General features: G+C 38.2%; 1 protein-coding gene across 1 annotated transcript; it reads right to left on the reverse strand.

Annotated features, from left to right (window-relative positions):
- Window positions 1-1,016: 1,016 nt before the first annotated feature.
- Window positions 1,017-22,814, reverse strand: LOC117291831 (protein Wnt-6-like). Its single transcript, XM_033773762.1, has 4 exons — window positions 22,735-22,814; window positions 15,886-16,115; window positions 6,621-6,901; window positions 1,017-1,560 (listed from the first exon to the last, which is right to left on the reverse strand). Exons 1-4 carry the CDS (start codon window positions 22,812-22,814, stop codon window positions 1,084-1,086), a joined length of 1,068 nt encoding a protein of 355 aa, XP_033629653.1. The 3' UTR covers window positions 1,017-1,083.
- Between the last annotated feature and the right edge of the window lie 1,795 nt (window positions 22,815-24,609).

A 24,609-nucleotide genomic window follows, 5' to 3' on the forward strand; every position in this document is an offset into this window, starting at 1 on the left:
TTTAAGGCTAGGTAGGGCAGCAGCAACATCAAAACCGTTGCAGTGGAATCAAGCTTCAATGAACAAATCGAGTGTAATAGGAAGAAACTATCCGGGTACACAACCATGTGTAAATCTTGTTTTGGTTTTTTTGTGGGAGTGTTGGCTCTGAAAAGTGCCGGTGTGGTATCGACGTTTCGAGCAGTATACTCTGTTCGTCTTCAGTTCCAGAACTCCCACACCAGAGATGTACCATTGTTGCACCAGCAAGTTTACCAATTATTAACAGTTTCTTCCTATTTATCCACTAACAACATGCAAAGTTTCAAACAAGACTTAAATAGAGCAAAGTTCTTGAAATTGTATGCATGCAAAGTTTGTGCATCTACTCTCTTATTATGTAAGAGTGAAAATTTCACCCTCTTGCCCGAGTGGTGTCACTTTCACTCCTTTGAGGGTGAAAGTCAATCTGTGTCACTCTTTTTGAGTGAAATTGGAACCCCAAATTGAATACCTGTCTTTCACTCTAAAAAGAGTTGTCCACCATATTGCTCTTTGCGAGAGTGGTGTGGCGGACAAAACGAGTGGTTTTTCACTCCTTTACATTAAGAGATTACCACACCCATCATATCGACACTTGCGTCTCCTTCACAACCGAAAACCATCATCACAATGTTTCCAAATCGTTTAAAGATATTTTTGTGGAAACTTCCAGCCTCTAAGCGACACTCGGCACTTTATAGTTTGTCTTGAATGACCATCATCGTTCCACAAGAGGCAGGTTTACATAAAAAATCCAAGAAGAGACTCTATTCACATTTTGAATGTTTTCATATTATTCTTTGGGATCGTAAAAGTTAATTACATGTAAACAGTTTCTCATGTGCAACAAAAGTGGTCGTGTTTTCACTGCATCCGGTTGCCCCCAAGTTGCCTGTAAAAAACAAGACCCAATGGATGGTGACGTCATTCCACCTTCCTTATAATCAGTTTATAGAAACGGTCCGCCTTTTTTTTGGGGGGGGGAGGGGCTTTGGAAGTCGTAGGACACAACAACGAGAAATCGTTTTTGTTGTACTTGTAGCAACATTATTCTAAGGTATCTCAAAATCTGTCGTAGCCATTGCATCTGTTTATGGTTGCAACCACAGTGCAGTTATCACAATTCACTTCACAGCACCAATGAAATCGGCACCGGCAGTTCACTTGAAAGATCACCGTCTCCTCCACGTAGCCTCTACCACAACACAAAATATCACATCCTCCAACATCCATGGAGGTGCTGTTGCACCGACGCCCCTCCGTGCCGAGTGAACCCGTCCTCGGGTTTGGCTCGCAGAAGTCTGGCGAGTCCATGGAATATACCAAGTCCAATTCAGAAGGGGGTTTCACTGTAGAGTCTTCCGGGATGAGGGTGCCGCCATCGTTACCGCCGGTAACCTTTGCCGAGCCTTTATATTGCTCCATCAGGCGGGAACCAATCTCACGAAATGACGGCATTTTTTCCCAGCATGTTTCCAGCGTACACGAACCCGACAATCCATGACACTTACACTCTCGCCGCATAAATCGTTTAATGGCCTGAAACAAAAGACACCACAGGAAATTAGATTGAAATCAAACCACAACTGAATCAAAATTTCTGTTCAATATAAGAGATGACCCCTTACAAACAACAGTCAACACTAGTTTTCTTCTTAGCTCAACCCATGCAACTCAAATTGTTTACCTATTTATATATTTGTTTAAGTTTGTATCCCTCTCCCCATGTGTACATGTATATTGCGTGTCTGTAGGCGTACCTTTTTACATATTTTTATCGGTAGACTGAACCTTTAGGTTAGGGGGAAAATTTAAATTTCCCCCTCAGTCTTGCCATCTCCGAATTGTTGATTTTAATATCTTACCACGACTGTCATTCGAGTTGAGGATATAAGAAAAGAGGTGTGGAAACGTGATGAAGCGAGTAACGCGAGTAACTTTCTTTTTAACTCTAGTCGAGAGCGCTCTACTCAAATGACGTCATATGCAAAATAAGGTCTACGGTTTTTTCCAATGTATTCGGAAAACTTATGCAGTCTATTGATTACTGATCTTTGTTTATATTTGTTGTGTACAGCATTACATTCAAAGTTTGAGGAACACTTTCTTTAAAACAACCTAAAAAGGCTCGAAATTCTTAAATTGCATTTTATCAGGGATTCAAACCAACGCCAAATAGATTGGATACAAAAAGTACAATCTGTTATTATTGGCCGGCTTTTTGTTGGGCATTCAATCATGTTTATGTCCAGCCTATGGCATTTTAACATCACTCTTTAAAACAGTTGAGTTGGGTAAACCACTTTCACTTGTCCAAAGCGAAGACAGCTTTATTGGGCCTTTGCGTGATAGCCTTCGATGACTCAAAAACAAGTAAACACTTTCGCTATGGTGGTTAAAGGTATGCGTAGATTCCCTTCTTTATCTCTCTTCAAAATGGCATTTTTGGTTACAGAAGCCCTATCAATTTCAAACTAGGAAAAGTACTTTTCGAAAGTTCATTTTCTCCTAACAGTGTTCCAAGCTTTGCTTCTTGCGAAATGGCATCGCTTTACTACAGTGCGCAATAAGGTGGACCCCAGCTTTTTGCCAAATCACTTTACAACTTTGCAGTAAGACATTTCTATGATATGTTTAATTTACATGATGTATAATTTCTCTATAAAATCCTTTGAGGCAAACCCATAGGGCCTACACTTTGTGTTTAAAGATATTATTTTGTGCGCTTTCCACCATCTCTTGTCTAGCTCCCCGTACGCACTAATGAGGATTTGTTGTTAAATCCACAAGTTCAGACTATTATATAATTTGAATGGAGTTAGTAGAAACCAAGATGGCTACAACATAATAAAAGATTAATTCATATAAAATGCAAATTCAAACTTCCTGTGTCCATCACTATCCAACCATTAGTTGATATGAGAAAATAGCAACAGCTAAAAAAAACTAGAACAAAAATTCACAAATTTTATTTTAACTCGCAGAACAATTTCAGCACACTAATCACTTTGCATGTCAGATAAGTTGTATATGTTGTTGAAGTATTCGTAACTATTCTTTATACCAAGCAAAACAACAAAATACACCGCTCTTTAGTCGTAATTTTTTTATTTTATTTTTTTGTGATGGGGATTAGTTTTATTGTATTTATTGATAAGTGTTAACACTGAATTAATTTATGAACTATTGTCATCAATCGACTGATTGATTTAGCTGCTCCTTATCTTCGAAAATCCACCGATGTTTCGCCGGGAAGCCAACTTTCAAATGTTAGTCTTTGCAAATTGTTAACCTCCCCTTTAACGCCATGTCCCAAGGCTATATTGTTTTTGAAGTTTTCAGAAATTCTTGGATAATTATTTAGAATTGAAGACGAATTCCCCCCGGAGATTGAGGTCGAAGCGAAGTAGGCGCCAGACATATCTAACAAAAGCCAAAACAAATCATAAATATCTAAATGACCTGTCGCTGCTTCATTTTCAGCCGGTCGTAATTCTCTCCTCAATCAGGCAGATTTGGACCCCGTCCATTTTTTTTTCTTTTGTGGGAGTCACCACATTCGTGGCTCAAAGACCATCGCATACAACGTGTTGTTAACGTCTTGTTCGAAGACTACCATACAACACATTCTTTAAAGGCAGTGGACACTATTGATAATCGTCAAAGACTAGCCTTCACAGTTGGTGTGTTTCAACATATGCATAAAATAACAAACCTGTGAAAATTTGAGCTCAATCGGTCATCGAACTTGCGAGATAATAATGAAAGAAAAAAACACCATTCACACAAATTTGTGTGCGTTTAGATGGTTGATTTCGAGACCTCAAGTTCTAAATCTGAGGTCCCGAAATCAAATTCATGGAAACTATGACACTTCGGAGGAAGCCGTTTCTCACAATGTTTTATACGATCAACCTCTCCCCATTACTTGTCACCAAGAAAGGTTTTATGCTAATAACTATTTTGAGTAATTACCAATAGTGTCCACTGCCTTTAAAGGCCCTGCAACCGATTTCACGAAACTCTAGGATTAATCCTATCTCGAGTTAGGACGAGTAATCCATCCTAACTCAGGATGGGTTCGATTCGTCCAAACGTCTTCGGATACGGAACTGAACTCGTCCTAAGTCCTAAGATTAATCCCAAGTTAGAAAGAGTTTGATGAAATCGACGGCTGCTCACGTTTGTGCAGAATGAAGAACATTACAGAAGTAGAAATTTACAATTAATTTACATTCGTTTAGAATTCTTTCTCAGTCAGAATCCTGCACGGGACCATACTCGTTCAAATAGCAGCAACCGACTCGAACTCAAGTCTAGTCAAGAAGTACACACGCCCCCTGTGGGCCTTGGATTAATTTCCTTGAGGTAAACATGTTTCAAACTGCCTAACAGTCTCGCGTGAATTTGATTGATTTAATGTGCGGAGGTTTGAGCTCGTATTATTGTAGCAATAAATAATTAGATTTGTTTTCGGGAATGGGTTGAACTGTTAAACATTCTTGACAAACACAAATCGCTCACGGAGCACAGTAAAATGAAATCAATCCACACATCAAAGGTGTAGCAAATAGTGCAAACAACCAAACCAAGAAGTTATTCAAATAGTCTGCGCAAGTCTCGCACACATTCACGTGGTGTGCTCGAACAGATTTATCTTAAAGACACTGGACACCTTTGATAATTGTCAAAGACCAGTCGTCTCACTTGGTGTATCTCAACATAATATGCACAAAATAACAAACCTGTAAAAATTTGAACTCAATTGGTTGTCGAAGTTGCGAGATAGTAATGGAAGAAAAAACACACGAAGTGCTTTCAGGTGCATCATTTCGAGACTTCAGCTGAGGTCTCTAAATCAATTAAAATATTTTACTGAGAAATTACTTCTTTCTCAAATACACGTTACCTACTTCAGAGGGAGCTGTTTCCCACATTGTTTTATACTATCAACAGCTCTCTATTGGTTGTTACCAAGTATAAGTGATTATGCTTGTCCAGTGCCTTTTTGAAAGGAAAGTGATGTCGTTGTGTTTGATTTATTTCATCTTTGCTTCTGTTAGTCTTGTGGAATTTCCTGCATGTGTGTTCAAAGTTTAAAGTAAACAAAAAACCATATGAATATCTACATTTTTATGTGCCAATATATAGCATAGGAAGACGCCTTTTATAGCAAAACGATGTTATTCAAGTCCATTACGTAGGCCTACATAAATACTATAGAAGTGACATAGAACCAAACATGACTGTCAATTTTGTTAAGTTATTGTTGCACCTCCGGGTGTACAATGTCTCTTCAAGTAAGAAAGGCAGTGGGCAGGGAATTGTCAATCTCTCAGCACGTGTTTCGATCCACTGATCATCCCGTCTTACAATGCAACATAAAGTGGGATTGAAACTTCAAGGGTGGAATTAAATCTTGTTGTATAAAAGGCGGCCACAGATACAGTCTTTAAGACATTTGTTTGCTGTTTACAACAATAGGATTCGTGTTGTTTACAACATTAAAAAATCGTGTCGTTAAAACCAGAATATAGAGTGTCAAACAAACACTTCTTCTGTCTCCTTTTGTAGTGTCGTATAAATTGCTTCGCAACCAATCGTTTATTTGGGGATACGGCAAATCTCAACAACTCTTCAAAAAGACCCGCCAAAAAAAGAGCATCCGTTGCTTTTATGGTGGCCCAATCTTCAACAACAGCGACCGGTGGAGATTAGCATACCAAACTACTTGATTTATCAGATTAGAAATGTGGAGAGATTTGAGTTGTTAGGTGATCTCTCAAAATAACATTTTCCAAGACAAGGGCTGAAAAGCCGCGACAAAACATTCACATGTTGATCAAACCTCAGGCATTTTAGGAAACAAGCGGCTTAAGTGAACACAAAGGGTGTCTTATAAAGGTAGAGTTTTAATCTTGTAATGAATAAAACGTTTCAGTACCAAAGTGTCTAGTATTTACAGGTGTTTTACATTCAAACTTATTTCTTGCTTTGACTTCAGTTACCAAGACAAACATTGGGCAACAATTAATTTAAATGGGATTAGTTGGTTTTGAGATGCTGTTCATCCATGGGATTAGAACCTGATGTTTTTCCCAAACTGTCGGGTATGTTATCAAAGTCCTTCTTGTGTGTTTTATTTTTGTATAGATAGTTTCATCTTTTAAAGTTTTGGGATTGTGAAGAGAAAACAACAACAACAACAACAACAAACATCCAACCCCCCAAAACAACCACCGACCATCAACCAACCCACCAACCAACCAGCCCACCGACCAACCAATTAACCAACCAACCAATTATTAAAAAAAACGCTTTTCTCCCCACATAACTCGTTAGTCAAAAAAAATATCAACGGAAAATATAATTCGTTCAAAATAACGTTAGATTTGTGTTTTCTACAATTATTAATAAAATACTTCACTTCTATAGTGAATAGGCGCCATACCAAATCTTATAATGTTTTGCCTATTCGCGCATCCATGCAACATCGATAGAAAAATGTGGTTCTTAGGGAAAACCTGAGGGGGTGCTGAATTAGGGACATAGTCATGATCTACACGTATTCTTAAGGACACGATCTACTCGTTACTCACCAGTCGACCAGCCTCATTATTATGCAACGTAATGAGCGTCTTGACGTCACTTCTTCTCCGTATTTGTGTGTCCATGAACTCTTTAGACTTGGTATAGCCAAACTCAATGTTGTCACCACAACCACCCCATTCCCAAGACCCATCAGGCCCGGGGCTGTCGCTGGATTTAGTGCTCTCTGCACACCCACATTGGAGTAGATCACCCAGGCTACATGCCTGGGTGACGGTGAACGCGACGCCCGACGTCGTGATAGCGTTGGCAAGCGCCGTCTCTGGCGTATCTACAGTCCAACATGAAATCAAAACATAATAATACAATTATTTTGAATACATTGCATCATGTGGTCCTTACCACCTGAATGGTAGAAAGAGATATCAAACATCAAGAATGTGTTTATACATTGTAAAATTGTTCATATTTGTCGGTACATTCCAGTAAAAGGCATTAATTAATGAGCTAACAACTCTTTGAGATAATTCATGAAATTACAAATTGCTGAAAATACGAACATCAATATCATCACTGTTACAGCGCCCTCTGTCTCTACACTATCTCAGGTTATACTTGTTACTACCTATAGATACAGTGACTTTAGTTTCGAAACAGAAAGACAAATACATACTGGGGTATTTCTTATAGATACTATGCAAGTTGTACAGTTTGAAACGAAACGTCCATAAATTATATTTGGCAGTCCTCATTTACCAAACATGGTACTTTTAGAGGAAGCGTCTTCTATAAGATGAAGCATCTTCTGGCTTATATAATGATGAGCATCATTATTGTTTCATTTCATGAAGTCACTTAGGACCAAATGTGTACCCCCCCCCCCACTTCAAGCCAAATACCCCTGCCCACCACCACCACCTCGTTCCCATTCCATCCCCATCGCTCCACCCCGTCGAAATCTTCTTCACCTTATTGGACAATGTGAAACTAGGACATTATGACGTACATTCTAACAGGAAGCAATCTCTAAACACGTCAAATACCAGACACATCCAACAAACCATAATGGTTTGACACTCATTTCTGACGCTGAAAAAAGGTTAAGTAGTAATAGCGGTTATGTTTAAAACAAACTGAAAAATGAAGGTTACGAGTTTACACCGAAGACGGGTAGTGACCCATGTCAGGACAAACATTGAGGGGGGAGGAAGGCATATTTCCCCGAGCGACAAGGCTGTGTGTCACCCGGAAAACTGGGCGTCGAAAGACGAGGAACACCACCGCATTACCCGATATGAAATTGCTACGGTTCATAAGAGAATGTTCACTCCGGGAATTTTGTTCTTATTAAGCATGTCATTGCTGGGTTGGTGGTCCGGCTGTAATGTATGATTTACGGCAGGGTTATTGGTGTCGCTCCGCTGCTGTCTAGCCGGTCATTGTCATTTGGGTTATTAGGGAAACAACTCAATCGTGAAAGTGGTGTATGAACACTAAGGGAGGGGGTATCGGTAATGACGCACAGGAATGCTTTAGTCTACCAACGACGCTTAAAAACACATGACGTCATGTCGTTCCTCCTACAGCGCCCTCTGCCAAAAAAAGTGAATCAAATTAGTTTTCAAGAAAATGCGCCAACGACTAAAACGATTAAATTTAAGTCGCAAAAGCTTGCAGTCATGTATGTGCAATTAATTTTACCAAGTGGTTTTGTGTGTGTCTGTGCTGCGTAAAAACGTTGGGGGAAACTCAGCGCCTTTCACCGAGCCTCCCTGCCGTTCTTCAGCCACAAACTGACGGCGCGTGCCACGTCAGATTCCCATCCTTCATCGTGATATTATACACACCATAAATTATACACACATATTACAGTCTAAGACATATCGCAACCCAATTCGCAAAATGTCCGAATTTATATTATGTGCATTATCAGTCGGTCGTGAAATAAATAAACAAATAACTGCTAGGGACGGACGCCAGTAGACCCGGACCCGGGGTTTGGATGCTCGAGCGAGCTCCAGTCGATGACACACCGCCCAGGTTTCTAGGTCACGACTCGGTGAGTGCCGTGGTGTTATAATGCTGGTTGGGATCACCGCGGGAGGACATGTAGTTGGATAGTGTAGCATAAAATCGCCCGAGGATGTAGATTTAAGATTTGAACTTGGGACGACCTACATGTACTTTTTGTTTCCTTCTTGTAAAATCTAATGCTATCATAAGAAAGGTCGTTTACTGTTGAAACATAGTAAGGAACTGTGTGGAAACTGGTTATATGCCTACTTTAATGCCCAGCCGCCGAATTCACCAAACTCTTCCTAACTTGGGATTAATCTTAGAACTTAGGACGAGTTAAATTTTGTATCCATAGACGTTTAGGACGCATTGAACCCATCCTAAGTTTAGGACGAGTTAGATAGGAATCCTATAGCGTTTTGTGAAATCGGCTGCTGATTTCACAAAGAGTTAAGATTGATCGTAACTGTGAATCACTCTTAATTTCTGATTTCTAAGTGTGATGTCACAATGATGTCACAATATAAACCACTATGGTGATACTGACAGCCCATCCTCAGACGAACCTTAGTGCTTTGTGAAATCGAGCCCTGGTAGTATTACTGCAGCTGTGCAAAGCCTTGTGAAATCCACACGAACAGTTTTCACGACGATTACTTGTTTCATAAATTTAACAATAAATTGTGACAGGCAGACAAATTGTATAGTCAAAGCATGAACGTCAATTGCTGCGTTTAATCCCAATCTTACGCAATTACCACAGTGCAGTCGTCTAGTTCCCCATCCAATCAAAAGCCATAACCAGTAAGAGACCGGAAAGAAACCAGTCTGCAACCCTTTCGATTAAATTATACTTTAACGGCACTGGACACTATTGGAAAATACTTCAAATAATTGTGAGCATACAAACTTACTTGGTAACGAGCAATGGAAAGTTGTTGATAGTTGTTGATATTGTGAGAAACAGCTCCCTCTGAAGTAACGTATAGTTGTTGAGAAAGAGGTAATTTCTCACTCAACTGATAAAGTACAGCTGAAGTCTTTTTATTCATCTGAAAGCACATACTGTAATGCAACACGGGTGATTTTTTTCTTGCATGAGTTTTCTCATCCAAATTGAATGAGCCCAGTTGAGCCCAAATTTTCACAGGGTTATTATTTCATTCATATGTTGGGATACACCAAGTGAGAACACTGGTCTTTGACAATTACCAAACGTGTCCAGTGCCCTTAAAGACACTGGAAATTATTGGTAATTGTCAAAGGCTAGTCTGCACAGTTGGTGTATCTCAACAAATGCATAACATAACAAACCTGTGAAAATTTGAGCTCAATCGGTCGCAGTTGCGAGATATTAATGAAAGAAAAAACACCCTTGTCGCACCATGGTCACACGAAGTTGTGTGCTTTCAGATGCTTGATTTCGAGACCTCAAATTCTAAATCTGAGGTCTCGAAATCAAATTCGTGGAAAATTACTTCTTTCTCGAAAACTACGTCACTTCAGAGGGAGCCGTTTCTCACAATGTTTTATACCATCAACCTCTCCCCATTACTCAAGAAAGATTTTATGCTAATAATTATTTTGAGTAACTACCAATAGTGTCCTGTGCCCTTAATGACTACAACGCAATGTCCACTTGTATACACAGGATACCACACATAATATGGCAGCAGTGTGAATGGTTTAGTTTGCAATTTTTGTTTTCAAGAAATCAGGAGGTCCGTAGCGGGTTCCCCTCTCAAAAGTAAAAGTTGCCACACGGAAAATCGCAAACGGCAACCGATCTGTAATTGCCAACAGATGATCTGGCTTGCGAATACACAACAGTCCCCGTGCAATAATCATTTCGGCGGGTCGTTATGGAGGTGGTGATATTCATGGTATGCTAGCAAGGGTCACTCACCTCATTCGTCATATCATTGTTGGGAATAAATCACTAAAACTTGCCGTTTTGATTTTGTTTTCTTCTTCTTTTACGGAGATAAGAAAAACACCAAATATTTCTGGAGCGTTTAGAGGCACTGGACACCTTTGGTAATTGTCAAAGACCAGTCTTCTCACTTGGTGTATTTTAACACAAAATAACAAACCTGTGAAAATTTGAACTCAATTGGTCGTCGAAGTTGTGAGAGAATAATGGAAGAAAAAACACCCTTATCGCACAAGTTGTGTGCTTTCAGATGCTTGATTTCGAGACCTCAGCTGAGGTCTTGAAAACAATTCAAAAAAAATGGTGAGAAATTACTTGTTCCTCAAAAAACTACGTTTCTTCAGATGGAGCTGTTTCTAGCAATGTTTTCAGTATCAACAGCTCTCCATTGCTCGTTACCAAGTAAGTTTTTATACTAACAACTGTTTTGAGTAATTACCAATAGTGTCCAGTGCCTTTTAATAATAATACACGGAGTTTCGTTCAGGCCAGCTTCAAATACTGTTATTTGTTGTTTGTTCGGTTGGTTTGCTTTGTACACGGCCTTGCCTTTTCCATATTATTACCTCAATAAATATTACCATTAAAAGACAAAGTGTACAGTATAGTGCGAGCAGCGAATGAGTCTCTCATCGTACGAAGACAAGATACCTAGCTGATTAAGAAGGAACTATTCCCTTAAAGACACTGGACACTATTGGTAATTGTAAAAGACTAGCCTTCACAGTTGGTGTATATCAACATATGCATACAATAACTAACCTGTGAAAATTTGAGCTCAATCGGTCATCGAACTTGCGAGATAATAATGAATTGCAACACGAAGTTGTGTGTGTTTAGATGGTTGATTTCGAGACCTCAAGTTCTAAACTTGAGGTCTCGAAATCAAATTCGTGGAAAATTACTTCTTTCTCGAAAACTACGTCACTTCAGAGGGAGCTGTTTCTCAGACTGTTTTATACTATCAACCTCTCCCCATTACTCGTAAGTGAGGTTTTATGCTGATAATTATTTTGAGTAATTACCAATAGTGTCCACTGCCCTTAAACCATAAACAAGCCCAATAGCCATAACATCCACAATGCCAAGCGACACTGGAAGGGAAATCCGGTCATCACGTGATCACGACCTTGACAGATGTAAGGTATCGAGGACAGGATACTCTCCGGAGTATTCTGAGGGGACTTTTAGGGTAGGCCCAACCCCTCCGGAGTGGGTAGAGGGCTAAAAGGGCCACGCGAACTGCTCTGCCCCGTAGGTGCCCCAATAAAACAATATAATAAGCTTAAAGGTGTACACTATTGGTAACTACTCAAAATAATTATTATTTAAAAAAAACCTTACTTGGTGGCGAGTAATGAAAAGGTTGATGGTATAAAACATTGCGAGAAACGGCTCCCTCTAAACTGACATAGTTTTCGAGAAAAAAGTAATTTTCCACGAATTTGATTTCGAGACCTCAGATTTAGAATTTGAGGTCTCGAAACCAACCATCTAAACGCACACAACTCTGTGTGACAAGTGTGATTTTTCTTTCACTATTATCTCGCAACTTCGACGACCAATTGAGCTCAATTTTTCACAGTTTAATCATTTTATGCATATGTTGAGATACACCAAGTGAGAAGACTGGTCTTTGACAATTACCATGGAGGTAGAAATGCAATTACCAATAGTGTTAAGTGTCTTTACAGGCTCTGACAACGAACGGGCGTGCCCTTTGCAACATGAACCTTATGGGTTCTGTGCCAATGGGTTAATCAAGCGTAATCCTGTGATACGACCCTGAATTGCTATTATAGCCTACGATGTCGCTAGCGCACTGGGTTTCCTTTGGCGAGAAAGTTGCGTAGATCCACTACTAATATGCCGCTAGTAGGGTCTCCACCTTCTTGCAACTATGCTTTGCTCTATTGCTAAAGTTAAAGTACTTCGAGTTGTCCTACGAACTATGATAATGCGTTTTGAGATTTGTGTAAGGTTTCAACATTGCTTTTTTTTATAAAAAGGGTTTAAAAAAATGCGCTCTGAGTGTCTGTACGGTTTTTTGAAGCAACCTTTCACCAACTGAGCTAAACAACCCAACGTATCAATAAAAATGACAAATTTCAACATGTAAACAAGATTGACATGGTTGGACTATATACTCAAGACCTTGTGTATTCTTTGAACTCGTAAACCACATACTTTGACAACACAATTACATCGTACTGGCTAGAATGTCAAGGTTTTACAGGGTTAAATTCCCAAAAGATTCCAAATTCCATCATTGTGTTGTAAAAAATCACACCTCAGCGGACTAGACAAATATTGTGATTTTTTTTTTTTTTTTTTTTTTAACGGGTTTTATGATTTTAGACCAGCAACGTCGGGTTGCGTTGTTTTGTTAAAGTGACTGATGCGCCATTGGTAGATTGTCAAAATATACGGTCAATTTTGTATTCTTTTCTTTTTCTTCGAAATCAATGTAATCAGAATTGGGCTGGAATGACAAAAAGTCACGGTCTGTTTGGTGTACAATGGGGATTATTGCTAATATTTGAAACTTTGTAGAAACTATTAACAAGTTTAGATGTTGGCAAACAAGATTTGTGTATCTGTCAATTCTGTAAATCTATCTGACGGACGCGTTTTTATTTTATAAACACTTAGGTTAAAAACAAAAATGCAGAGAGTGAGAGGGAGTGAGAGGGAGTGAAGCCGTTGGTCCCGTGTGTTGTGTAAACGCATGTAAAAGAACCCAGTGCACTTATCGAAAAGAGAAGGGGTTCGTCCCGGTGTTCCTGGCTGGATTGGCAACATATTGCACCATAGCACCTTGTAAACCATCACATGGTGATTAAGGATTAGGTCTTATATCTCAAAAATTCGCCCCACTCCTTGCAGTACTAATACCTGGCGCTTTGTATCCTTTGGCAAAAGGCGCGTTATAAATACGGTTATTATTATTATTATTATTATTATTATTATTATTATTATTATTATTATTATTATTATTATTATTATTATTATTATTATTATTATTATTATTATTATTATTATTATTATTATTATTATTATTATTATTATTATTATTATTATTATTATTATTATTATTATTATTATTATTATTATTATTATTATTATTATTATATTATTATTATTATTATTATATTATTATTATTATTATTATTATTATTATTATTATTATTATTATTATTATTATTATTATTATTATTATTATTATTATTATTATTATTATTATTATTATTATTATTATTATTATTATTATTATTATTATTATTATTATTATTATTATTATTATTATTATTATTATTATTATTATTATTATTATTATTATTATTATTATTATTATTATTATTATTATTATTATTATTATTATTATTATTTTATTATTATTATTATTATTATTATGAAATAAACGGGTTCAATTTGCCAAAATCTGGTTTCTTTCCGTTCGCAGTTATTTTTGTTTACCGATGATGGTAACAGCTCCTTTAAGCCAGTCTAAAGGGTTATGGTTTTGAGTACACTCCCTCCCTCTCACTCTCTGTCTGCCTTGAACTTATAAGGACCCCAAGGTCTCCGGGAAAATGACGAAAATTCCTGAGTAATTTTCCCGAAATTAGGAAACAGTGGGTCGTAGCGGCACGATGTGGTACTTTAAGCACGCTTTGCTCCCGGGCAAATTTGCAACTGTTACAGGGTTGAAGGACATTGTAGACAGAAAAATATGCAATACAAATAAAGGTTTGTTTGGTTATTTCGACAAGTGTCCGTTTGGTGTGGGTTTTGTTGTAGTAATAACTTTGTTTAGATGTGTGGATTTTTTCTTCTTTTTATTTCATCGTGGACAAGCAACTTATCAATAGAAATGTGTTACTTTTTTAAACAACAAATCAAAGTGAAAGTTTGTCAATGTAGTACACAATACATGTACATCTTTAATAATAATAGGGAAGACTTCGTGTATTTATTTTTTCAGACCAAATTAATCAAATCATCGGAACATTTTCTGGTTTCTATATGTGAAAAAGCGAACGTACATAATTTCATTTTAAGTCGTCCGATCTATCCACTTATTCAAACAAAAAACCAACAGCAATTTATAATAATATAAACGTTATTTATTTATTTATTGCTCAGCTAATTTTTCGTTTTCGTTCGTTTTTTTTCCCTACTTTGTTTTCTTTTGTCATTTTCTCAGTAAGTATCTTTGCTCTGTAGACTTTGGAATTGTTAAGGCATATCATTGATACTATGGATGCAATATCGGCGTGTAGCTTTAATAGTTTTTGTTCGACAGTTTTGCGTCTTTCTTTCTTTTGAAAACAGACGTTGATATTTATTTGAACAGTACTGACACTGATATTGTGGAAATAAACATCAATTTTTTCAAAAGGGTAAACCACACAATCTATTTTGTGTCGGCTCTAAAACCATTAGACGCTCTCGTCGCTTTGAAAGTTGTGTGTGTTATGGTCTCCATCTATGGTTTAAGAATATTCAGGATATGAAGAACAAAATAATTTTATGTATACGAAGACAGTCGACAAAAGAGAGCTATCTTGATGTTTGGTCGTATGTCAGATGTTTGTCGGTGTGTTTGTATATCGGGCAAGAAGGAATTCCTTATGGTTTTGTGTATTGTTTTATATTAGGGCGTCTGTATTATGCTCACTTAAATGAAATACTTCAGGAAAAATAAACAAGTATTTATATATCAATTTAAGTAATAAACCACGAGGAAAAAACTGACTGGGTAATTTTACTTAATTTGGGGTTGAACAAAGGACAAATTATTACAGAGGGAAATTGAACATACAAGACAGTTTCAGGTCGAATGGCTTCTGACTGGCACCCGAACAAAGATATTGACAAATAGGGAGACCGCAAACATAGGGCGCCGGCATATTAATCCAGAGGTCGGAGGTTCAAGTTCCACTTTGGTTAATTCAACCCCAATTTACATAAAAATGCAATTTACAAGAACGAACAAAAACGTAAAAACTCCCGCTCTTCCTCAGAGATCCTCTTGGCTGAACATCGCACCGTCTCTAAAGCTGGTTGACAAGCATTTTTTGCTGCTGCTTCCAATCTATGGAACTCATTGCCATCACATCTTCGCCGTGCAACTTCACTTCGACAATTAAAAAAAACTACTAAAGACTCACATAAATACTTTTTAAAATAATTACAATTTCACTCTACATTGGAACATCTTTGTAGCATCTTCTGTGGGCGCTTTGTAACCTTGGGGAAAAGGCGCCTCATAATAACAATTGCTGATGTGTAATGTAGTAATTATAATATGTGAGATCCAAATGGAGTGACATTATCGGATAATTTAGGATTAATATGCCTACCTTGTTTGAGAATCTTGACAAATGAGTTGCCGACCATGGTGCAGTTCCATCGATGGTATCTTAGCTGGAACTGGCACTCCTTCATCGCCAACTTGGTACCTTTCACAACCTCATCCACGATCTCAGGCTCCCTCCGACAGATGTCATGCTGTTTGTTGCCGCTACCCCGGAGCTTGCGCGATCGCCGGCAGATGCTGTTGGGGTCGAGGTTGAGGGGACTTCCCACAGCCCTAAATAAAGAATATAATAAGACATTGACTGCGATAGCTGTTCTATAAATGAACAAAGTATGTTGGTCTTTGTCCTATGACAAAACTGAAAAACACATATTTTAGGATAGGTCATCTTTAAAGGAACACGTTGCCTTGGATCGGACGAGTTGGTCTATAAAAAAGCGTTTGAAACCGTTTGTTATGAAATGTATATGATTGGAAAGATGTTTTAAAAGTTGAATATAATAATCCACACAAGTATCACTCAAAATTGCACGGTTTTCATTTTACGTCGTGAATTAACACGGTCGGCCATTTATGGGAGTCAACTTTTTGACTCCCATAAATGGCCGACCGTGTTAGTCGACGAGGTAAAACGAAAACCACGCAATTTTGAGGCATATTTGTGCAGATCATTGTATTCTACTTTTACAACATCTTTCTAACCATATCAATTTTATAACAAACAGTTACAAACGCTTTTCAAAGACCAACTCGACCGATCCAGGGCAAACTGATCTTTTAAGGATTGTCTCTGTCCTTAATCATTGTACAGTTAAAGACAGTGGACACTATTGGTAATTGTCAAAGACCAGTCTTCTCACTCCGTGTATATCAACATATGCATACAATAACAAACTTTTGAAAATTTGAGCTCATGGTCGAAGTTACGAGATAATAATGAAAGAAAAAACATCCTTGTCACACGAAGTTGTGTGCTTTCAGATGCTTGAATTCGAGACCTCAATTTCTAAATATGAGGTCTCGAAATCAAATTCGTGGAAAAAATTACTTCTTTCTCGCAAACTACGTTACTTCAGAGGGAGCCATTTCTCACAATGTTTTATACTACCAACCTCTCCCCATTACTCGTCACCAAGTAAGGTTTTATGCTAATAATTATTTTGAGTAATTACCAATAGTGTCCACTGCCTTTAAGTATCATTGCAAAAGGAGTACGACACACTGAATTCAACATTAATTGTGTGCATTGCATTGGAGATAAAATGTACTTGATGATTTTTTATTCTCATATACACATAGCTCTGGAAAAGTCAGGCTGGTCACAAAGAACACCCAACAACAACTTGCCCGTATAAACTAATACATTTCTGTCCTATAATGTGTATCTTTTTGCCAAACTCTCTCCTTTTTCTTTCCTTCGAAAAGTACAACACCATTCACATACTCTTGAATCCATTCCTCAGCCAAACAAACATCGAGAGTGCTGAGGGGAATTCAGTAGTGGACTTTTCTGAGTCATGTGCTCTTTTTATTTTAATTTCGTTTCCTTTTTTGGTCTTAATCTCACGAGCCCCCTCTCGATAGACATGAAACGTCTCACCTCGTTGGTGAGCCATTTACCACAAGGGTTTGTAAAATAAGCGGATTGCGTAACTTATAAAAAAATGGAAAAAAACATGGTATTCCTATCAAGTATTAAAATTGGACATTACCGCTGGCTCTGGAGGGAGTATGGTTTTCATGTAAAAGTCTTCATAAATCATCATCGGGGATGTAGTATCATAAAATATAAACCAATTTCGGCAGTAGATGTGAAAGAACGTCCTTCACAAAAGGCATGCCGTCTGGGTTTTACTTGTTGCCAAAATGTTGTCAGCCACAAAACAGTGGACACTATTGGTAATTACTCAAACTAATTATTAGCATTAAACCTTATTTGGGAACGAGTTATGGGGAGCTGTTGGTAGTATAAAACATCGTGAGAAACGGCTCCCTCTGAAGTAATGTAGTTTTCGAAAAAAGAAGTAATTTTTCACGAATTTGATTTCGAGACCCCAGAATTAGATTTTGAAGAAATCAAGCATCTGAAAGCACACAACTTCCTGTGACAAGGGTGTTTTATCTCGCAACTTCGACGACCAATTGAGTTCAAACTTTCACATTTTTTTTTTATGCATACGTTGAGATACACCAAGTGAGAAGACTGGTATTTGACAATTACCAATACTGTCCAGTGTCTTTAACCTTGATATGGCCCCTCTTTCCGATAGGAGTATATCAGTGTTCTGTCCTCGTGTCAAGCATAATCAGTGCCGGACAACTATTCTTAGTTCAGATATCAAGAAACGCCTAGGTTACCAAACAGTTCATCTCGTATTGGCATAAATACTTATACCGTGATTTGAACCATCTCCTTTTAGCGTGGCGGATCAAAACAGCTCGACCCATTGTTGTTTATTCGATATCTCACCATTAAATCAAAATGATTTTTGAAGAATCCCTAACTTGTGAAGTACCCAAAGTGCTAAAGCGCAGCGTAGCCCGTGGCGTAAGAAAACTTCCTATAATAGCCATTACTCTAATGCATGGATAAAGCCAAGTCAACTTGTAGATCAGACGAAACCCTGAAACCCCCCTCGACTATAAACCATTGTCTGATCAATACTTCCTGGAACTTCAACAATTCACATGGGCCTAAAAAAATAATTTGTCTTGAAAACACCCACAAGGTATGGAAATGACGAAGATATGGTCTGATTTACCTGTCAAACGCATAAAGAGAATAGCCAGGTCTGCATGCTTCGTTCTAGAAAGAGCAAGGACAAAAAGGCATTTTATCCTTGGTCAAGGGCACCCTATTATGAGAAAATTAAATTTATACTGGGGCATTTCAGGGGCACCAAGGCAACGACCAGTGGGCATGGAGGCAATCGCCTTTGTTGCATCCGTGAAGTATCAGGTCTGGGCAGGTGTGGTCACGTGTAGTTTTTTTCCAATTCAAAAGAAAACAATTATTTACTTTTAAAACGAACCCTAAACCTTGGTCAAAAGGGCCTATTGAATGCCCCCAGGACGCGTAAACCTAGAATGTAATTTTTATCATTATTACAATATTTGCTATTTTAAAACTCAGATTTCGCGTAAGTTCCGCATAGCTTGTGGGTCATATATATACTAACCAATAAATTGGTAATGGGGAGAGGTTGATAGCATAAAACATTGTGAGAAACGGCTCCCTCTGAAGTGACGTAGTTTTCGAGAAAGAAGTAATTTTTCCATGAATTTGATTTGAGTCCTCAGAATTAGCCTTTGAGGTCTCGAAATCAAGCATCTGAAAGCACATAACTTCGTGTGACAAGGGTGTTTTTTCTTTCATTAATATCTCGCAACTTCGAAGACCAATCAAGCTAAAATTTTCACAGGTTTGTTATTTTATGCATATGTTGAAATGCACCAAGTGAGAGGACTGGTCTTTGACAATTACCAAAAGTGTCCAGGGTCTTTAAACCTAAATAAGTTTGGCACTTGTACATACATAATTAATTTGCCATTGTTCATTTGCAAACTGTTGGTTTGACTACCACTCAAACAATTACAGATAATTGTTACAACCTGTTCGGAAATAACTTTACCAATAGTTCCAGCCGGCGTGTCATGCCGGTGTGACTTTTATGTTGGCCCGCTGTGTATTCGATTGACCAAAAGCAACTACATCCGCAATAAAACTAATCTAATATGATTACAATGTTTTTCCTTTTTGTATGTGCCTGATGTCATAAAGTTGTTATGGTAATTGTTAAGTGTATTGCCCACAGTCCACGGTACGCGATAAGGGGTTTTAATGCGGTGTTCCAAGGTTGTGGGTGGGGTAGTTAATCTGCTACCAGTATGTGCGTGGCTTCATGGACCATACCGCAAAAAAAAAGACAAATATGTACAAAACGCAAGAAGCGAAGTATTAGGAATCTTTCAAACTTTCCTAATGACACGAGTAACATGAACTTTTTGTATAATCAACTTCGTTATGTTGATTTTATTTCCATATGGTTACGAGGTTTGTTTGAAGGCCGAATATTACTCTAAGTTACATGTTTTGGGCTGTATGGAATTTCAACAATGTGATAAAAAAAATTGAAATACGATTTGGGGGAAGGGATCACAAGGGAGTTTGGAAAGAACGCACCAAACAAATATGAAAATTAATTCTTAAATTATTTTGGGGTAAAACAAATACAACTAGTCATCGTTTCCTTTTCACAGTAGAAGCATGATTTGATGTCGATGAAATGATTAATGCACTTTAAAGGCAGTGGACACTATTGGTAATTACTCATAATAATTACTAGCATAAAACCTTACTTGGTGTTGAGTAATGGGGAGAGGTTGATAGTATAAAACATTGTGAGAAACGGCTCACTCTGAAGTAACATAGCTGTCGAAAAAAAAGAAGTAATTTTCCACTAATTTGATTTCGAGACCTCAGAATTAGATTTTGAGGTCTCAAAATCAAGCATCGGAAAGCACACAAATTTGTGGTGTGACAGGGGTGTTTTTTCTTTCAAAGTTATCTCGAAACTTCAACGACCAATTGAGCTCAAATTTTCACAGGTTTGTTATTTTATACATATGTTGAGATACACCAAGTGAGAAGACTGGTCTTTGACAATTACCAATAGTATCCAGTGTCTTTAAATTACAAAACAAAGTAATTTGTGTTTTGTCAGAAAACCAAATTGATAATAATCTCCGCTGACACGGTTTTTTTTATTTAAGAAAAGTGAAATGAAAGTACTAAGAGTTCTTGCTAATTTATGTTGCGTTTAGTAAATCAACTTTTGAATATTGAGCTACCAACATTGTGACAACAGGCAGTTTCATTTTCGCGTTTTGTTTTTTTGTAAATTAAATTTCGTTGAAGTATGTAGCTCTAAACGGCAACTAAAAATGGGGGGGGGGGGGGGCACCATAAATTAATTCCACTGACATTTTGAATATTTCCCATTCCACCAATCAGTGACAGACTTTTGGTATGTCTGGCACCGCAATGTTTGACTTTTTGAGCAGACATCAGTTGGAATGTCGATAAAAAAACACGTTATTTTTAATGAACTGGATGATACGTTTTATCCAGTGTGTGTGTTGAGTTCTGTGTATAGGCCCTAATTGGTTGGAACTGTGCAACCTTGGAACTGCCTGCATTGACAGTTTACTCGGTACCATAAGATGGTATATATCCTTTGCAGCCTTTCAGCTGTTCGGGTCCCTGGTTCGAATCCCTATTATTTCGTGGGTTAGGGTGTTCTTTCTACCTACACAACTGACATCACCGTCTGTATATTTACAGTCTGGGTTACTCACTTTTGCAAATCCCATATAGATAATTTTTATTAGATTGATAACCACAAATATTTAAATATTTTTAATAATAATAATAATATGCATTCATCGAACACTGCCCATAAACAGAAGAGTTCATTTATTCCTACCCCTAAACACACCATACACCCATCTTGGCAAAATATCACCAAATTGGGTGATCATGCTTTTGAGATACCATTTGCGCGGTCGTGTATAGTTTAAATCTATTTGACAATCGAAATAAAAATTGAGAGCTGAAGGACAGCTCTCCAAAGTTCAATCAGACAGAGATGTTGTCATGATTGTAAAATTGACTGTTCTGTTATCAAATTAAAAGTTATTTTGCGGTTGGGGGATGACCAACTAGAGTGACAAAGCAGCAATTGTAAGGATCCATGATTTTATGCTCTGGTAACTATTACATAAATGCACGGGTACCAGTGTGGTTTCTTAATGGCTTCACTAAAGATACCACTCGTCGGTGAAACAAAACAAACAAACAAACAAACAAAACAAACAAACAAAACAAACAAACAAACATGAGTGTCAGATGTCTAAGAGACAATTTTGTGAAAAGCCAAAACTTAACAGGATACCAGATGAAGATGGTGCATGTGAAAATGTAATTCGGTTGGTGAAGGCAGTGTCCACTTTTGGTAATTTACTACTCTACCTGTGTCCAAAATAACTTACTTTGTAAAGAGCAGTGTAGATCTGCTCATATCTTTGTTAGAAATGACCTTATTTGAAGTTATATAAATAGTAGGTTCACCCGAATGTTTGAATCCAAGATGGCGGGCATCTGACGCAGTTCTATGTAACATTTTGTTCCTTATCTGTTTTTCTTTCACCTTCGATGACATTGATTTAACATGTTCACATGTTTGTTATTGAGTGCATAGGTTAGGATCCACCAAGTAAGGATACTGGTCTTTGACAATTATTAAAAGTCTCGTCTTGCCTTTAAGAGGACTTGTGCTTTGTAAGTGAACAAAAGTTCAGATGTGCAAACCGACATCGTACACACTTAGAAGTCCATGATCCAAACAGCATATTGTGTGTATCATTGCGTCCCTTTGGGAAGTAACCTAATATACACGACACTTGTATAGTTTGTTAACACGGCCAGGTACATGGTTTACACACTTGACAAGTTTGGTCAATCCTGAGAAGAATAATCACCACACAAACATTTGCCGTTTATTAAAAACACAACCGTTTATCCCCCTTCCGCAAAATATGCCCACGTTTCAAAGTTGAGGCGACCACTTTATAAGAGCACCCCCCCCCTTACCCGAGCCACAGTTACTTAGTATAAACGTCCTATGTACAATCCAACCTTCGTTTAGTCACTGCTGGTTTTAAAAACATTAATTTCCTTCCCCTCCTTTCCACTTCGTTGGACCTACTCTCGGCGGGCCTTTAGAGAGAAAGTGTGGATAACTATATATAGGAAAAGGCGGGAAAGCTGGGACAACAAAATATAAAATTGTAGGAAGTTCCTTACGATAAGATGTTGTGTAAGTATACTCACCACCACAGTCCAATGATGTTCGTCGGTAAGATGAGAAAGAACAGAAGTCCAACAACAAAGTTACTCGAACTCCGTACCATTGTTATAGTACTTGCAAACTCTCCCCAGTCGCACAAAACTCAATCAGCAAACACAGCAAGATGACTCAAATACTGGGAGGGGGTAAACTGGTAAGGGATGGGACACAGTTATCGATGTGGAGTGTTTTAAGCAGTTACTGGCATACGGATTTGATCACTTTGCTGAGCTATGTGGGATCCACCGCGGCTATGCTATACACGGTGATTAATCTATCCACAGGAGTAAGCGGAGAACTTGGCAATCGGGCGGCGGGGCAATGAGGGAATTCCTCCCCGGCGCAGTCTGGATCAAGTGCTGACAAGTCTTCACGAACTTCGATGTAGGCCCCCACACGCTTCAATTTCTAGCCGCAGCTTCAAACACATTAAACTCAAGTATTTTCCCACACTGTCTTAATGTTTTTTGCACACAAAAAAGGGAAAAGTAAAGCTGATACAAAAAATGCTATTAAAATGAGAACAGAAGATGCTGAAAAATACTCCGTAGTCAGCGTTGGTTCCCGTGACGTCGAAAGGGTGAAATCGTTGCGTTGTTTTCCGGTTGCTATTTTTCAATGTGTAGGCCAACGTACTAATTGACTTTTTCTAGCGGTTAGGCTTCTTCAGAAGTTACGTTTATTCTGCACATGGTTCCTAAACTACCTCGTGGTTTTATGTGAAAAGAGGGAGAGGAAAAAACTAGAAGATGTACACGTGTTACGTATAATCCACAAGTGTAGTACTTGAGGCTTTAATCTGAGGGGCTGGTATCTACCGCGAGAAGTCATGAAGGTTTCGATCTCCGTTAATCCCTCCTTGAGTTGAGTATGATTTACGCGAAGGGGGCTGTCTGAACGTCTTGGCAACAAACCACACACAAACTATGTTGTCTCCTCATCGTGTGCACTGCTGCTCACAAGTGGCTCACCGCTTTAAAATGAAGTATCCTTTTGGCATTGTGGTCGTCCAATTGCTGCGAATGTTCCGGTGTAAAAAACATGCTATCTTTTTTCCCCCTTCTTGGTTTTGGAAGTCCGTTTTTATTTCATAACGTGGACGTCAGGATCAAAGCTTGGCATTATGTCAATCAGTGTGTGTCAATGACGAGGCGAGGTGGCCCGTTTTGACCTTAACCAAACTCCACTCTCCTACTTCTGAGTGAGACAGTCCCCTAATTTCACTCTCTCACTATTTCTCTCCAATTCTCCTAAGACTGATGGCCCTTCGTCTTAGCTGTTGAATTTCCGAAGTGATTCACAAACAAATTCTTTTGTGTGCGCTGGAGGAAGTCAACATTTCAATCAGAAAAACAAAATCAGTGTTTACTACAGCTACATGTGAATCCACAAAGTAAGACAAGTACCAATTTAATAAAATATTGCTTGCTACTCATCATAAGAAATAGCCACAATTGTGTCAGGAGAGTGTTCAATAAAACTGTGATTTTTGCTCAGTATGACTACAACTGTGATATTTCCCTCAGTAAAGTTCCTCGTGAAGTGACCGTTTACCTGACGACGCTGGGGTACAGCCACGCGGCAAAGTGCACGGTAGATCTCGCTGTCCATCCACGCCACTGAGGTTTCGACAAAACCGTGACCCGGGACTGTGAACATTCCATTGCCAGATATCGCTCAAATCAGAGGCACACCGCACCCGCCGGATTAGGCCCAAGTGCCATAAAACAAATTGATAAAAATGGTTTATGACCCGATAGGACAAACTCTATGTTTAGTCATTGTAAGCAGCTGACATTGTTATTATTATTAGACAATCATTGTATACGTAGCAGTCCATTGTTCCTCATTCACAATAA

The sequence above is a fragment of the Asterias rubens genome, chromosome 6 (assembly GCF_902459465.1).
Source record: "Asterias rubens chromosome 6, eAstRub1.3, whole genome shotgun sequence".
In the NCBI taxonomy this organism is placed as follows: Eukaryota; Metazoa; Echinodermata; class Asteroidea; order Forcipulatida; family Asteriidae; genus Asterias; species Asterias rubens.

Excerpts from the sequence above, each read along its gene's own strand:
- LOC117291831 (XM_033773762.1), bottom strand. The coding sequence starts at position 22,814 with ATGGTACGGAGTTCGAGTAACTTTGTTGTTGGACTTCTGTTCTTTCTC. Across the intron at positions 16,116-22,734 it reads AACATCATTGGACTGTGGTG|GGCTGTGGGAAGTCCCCTCA; the intron begins GTGAGTATACTT and ends TTCTTTATTTAG. Across the intron at positions 1,561-6,620 it reads ATAATGAGGCTGGTCGACTG|GCCATTAAACGATTTATGCG; the intron begins GTGAGTAACGAG and ends CTTTTGTTTCAG.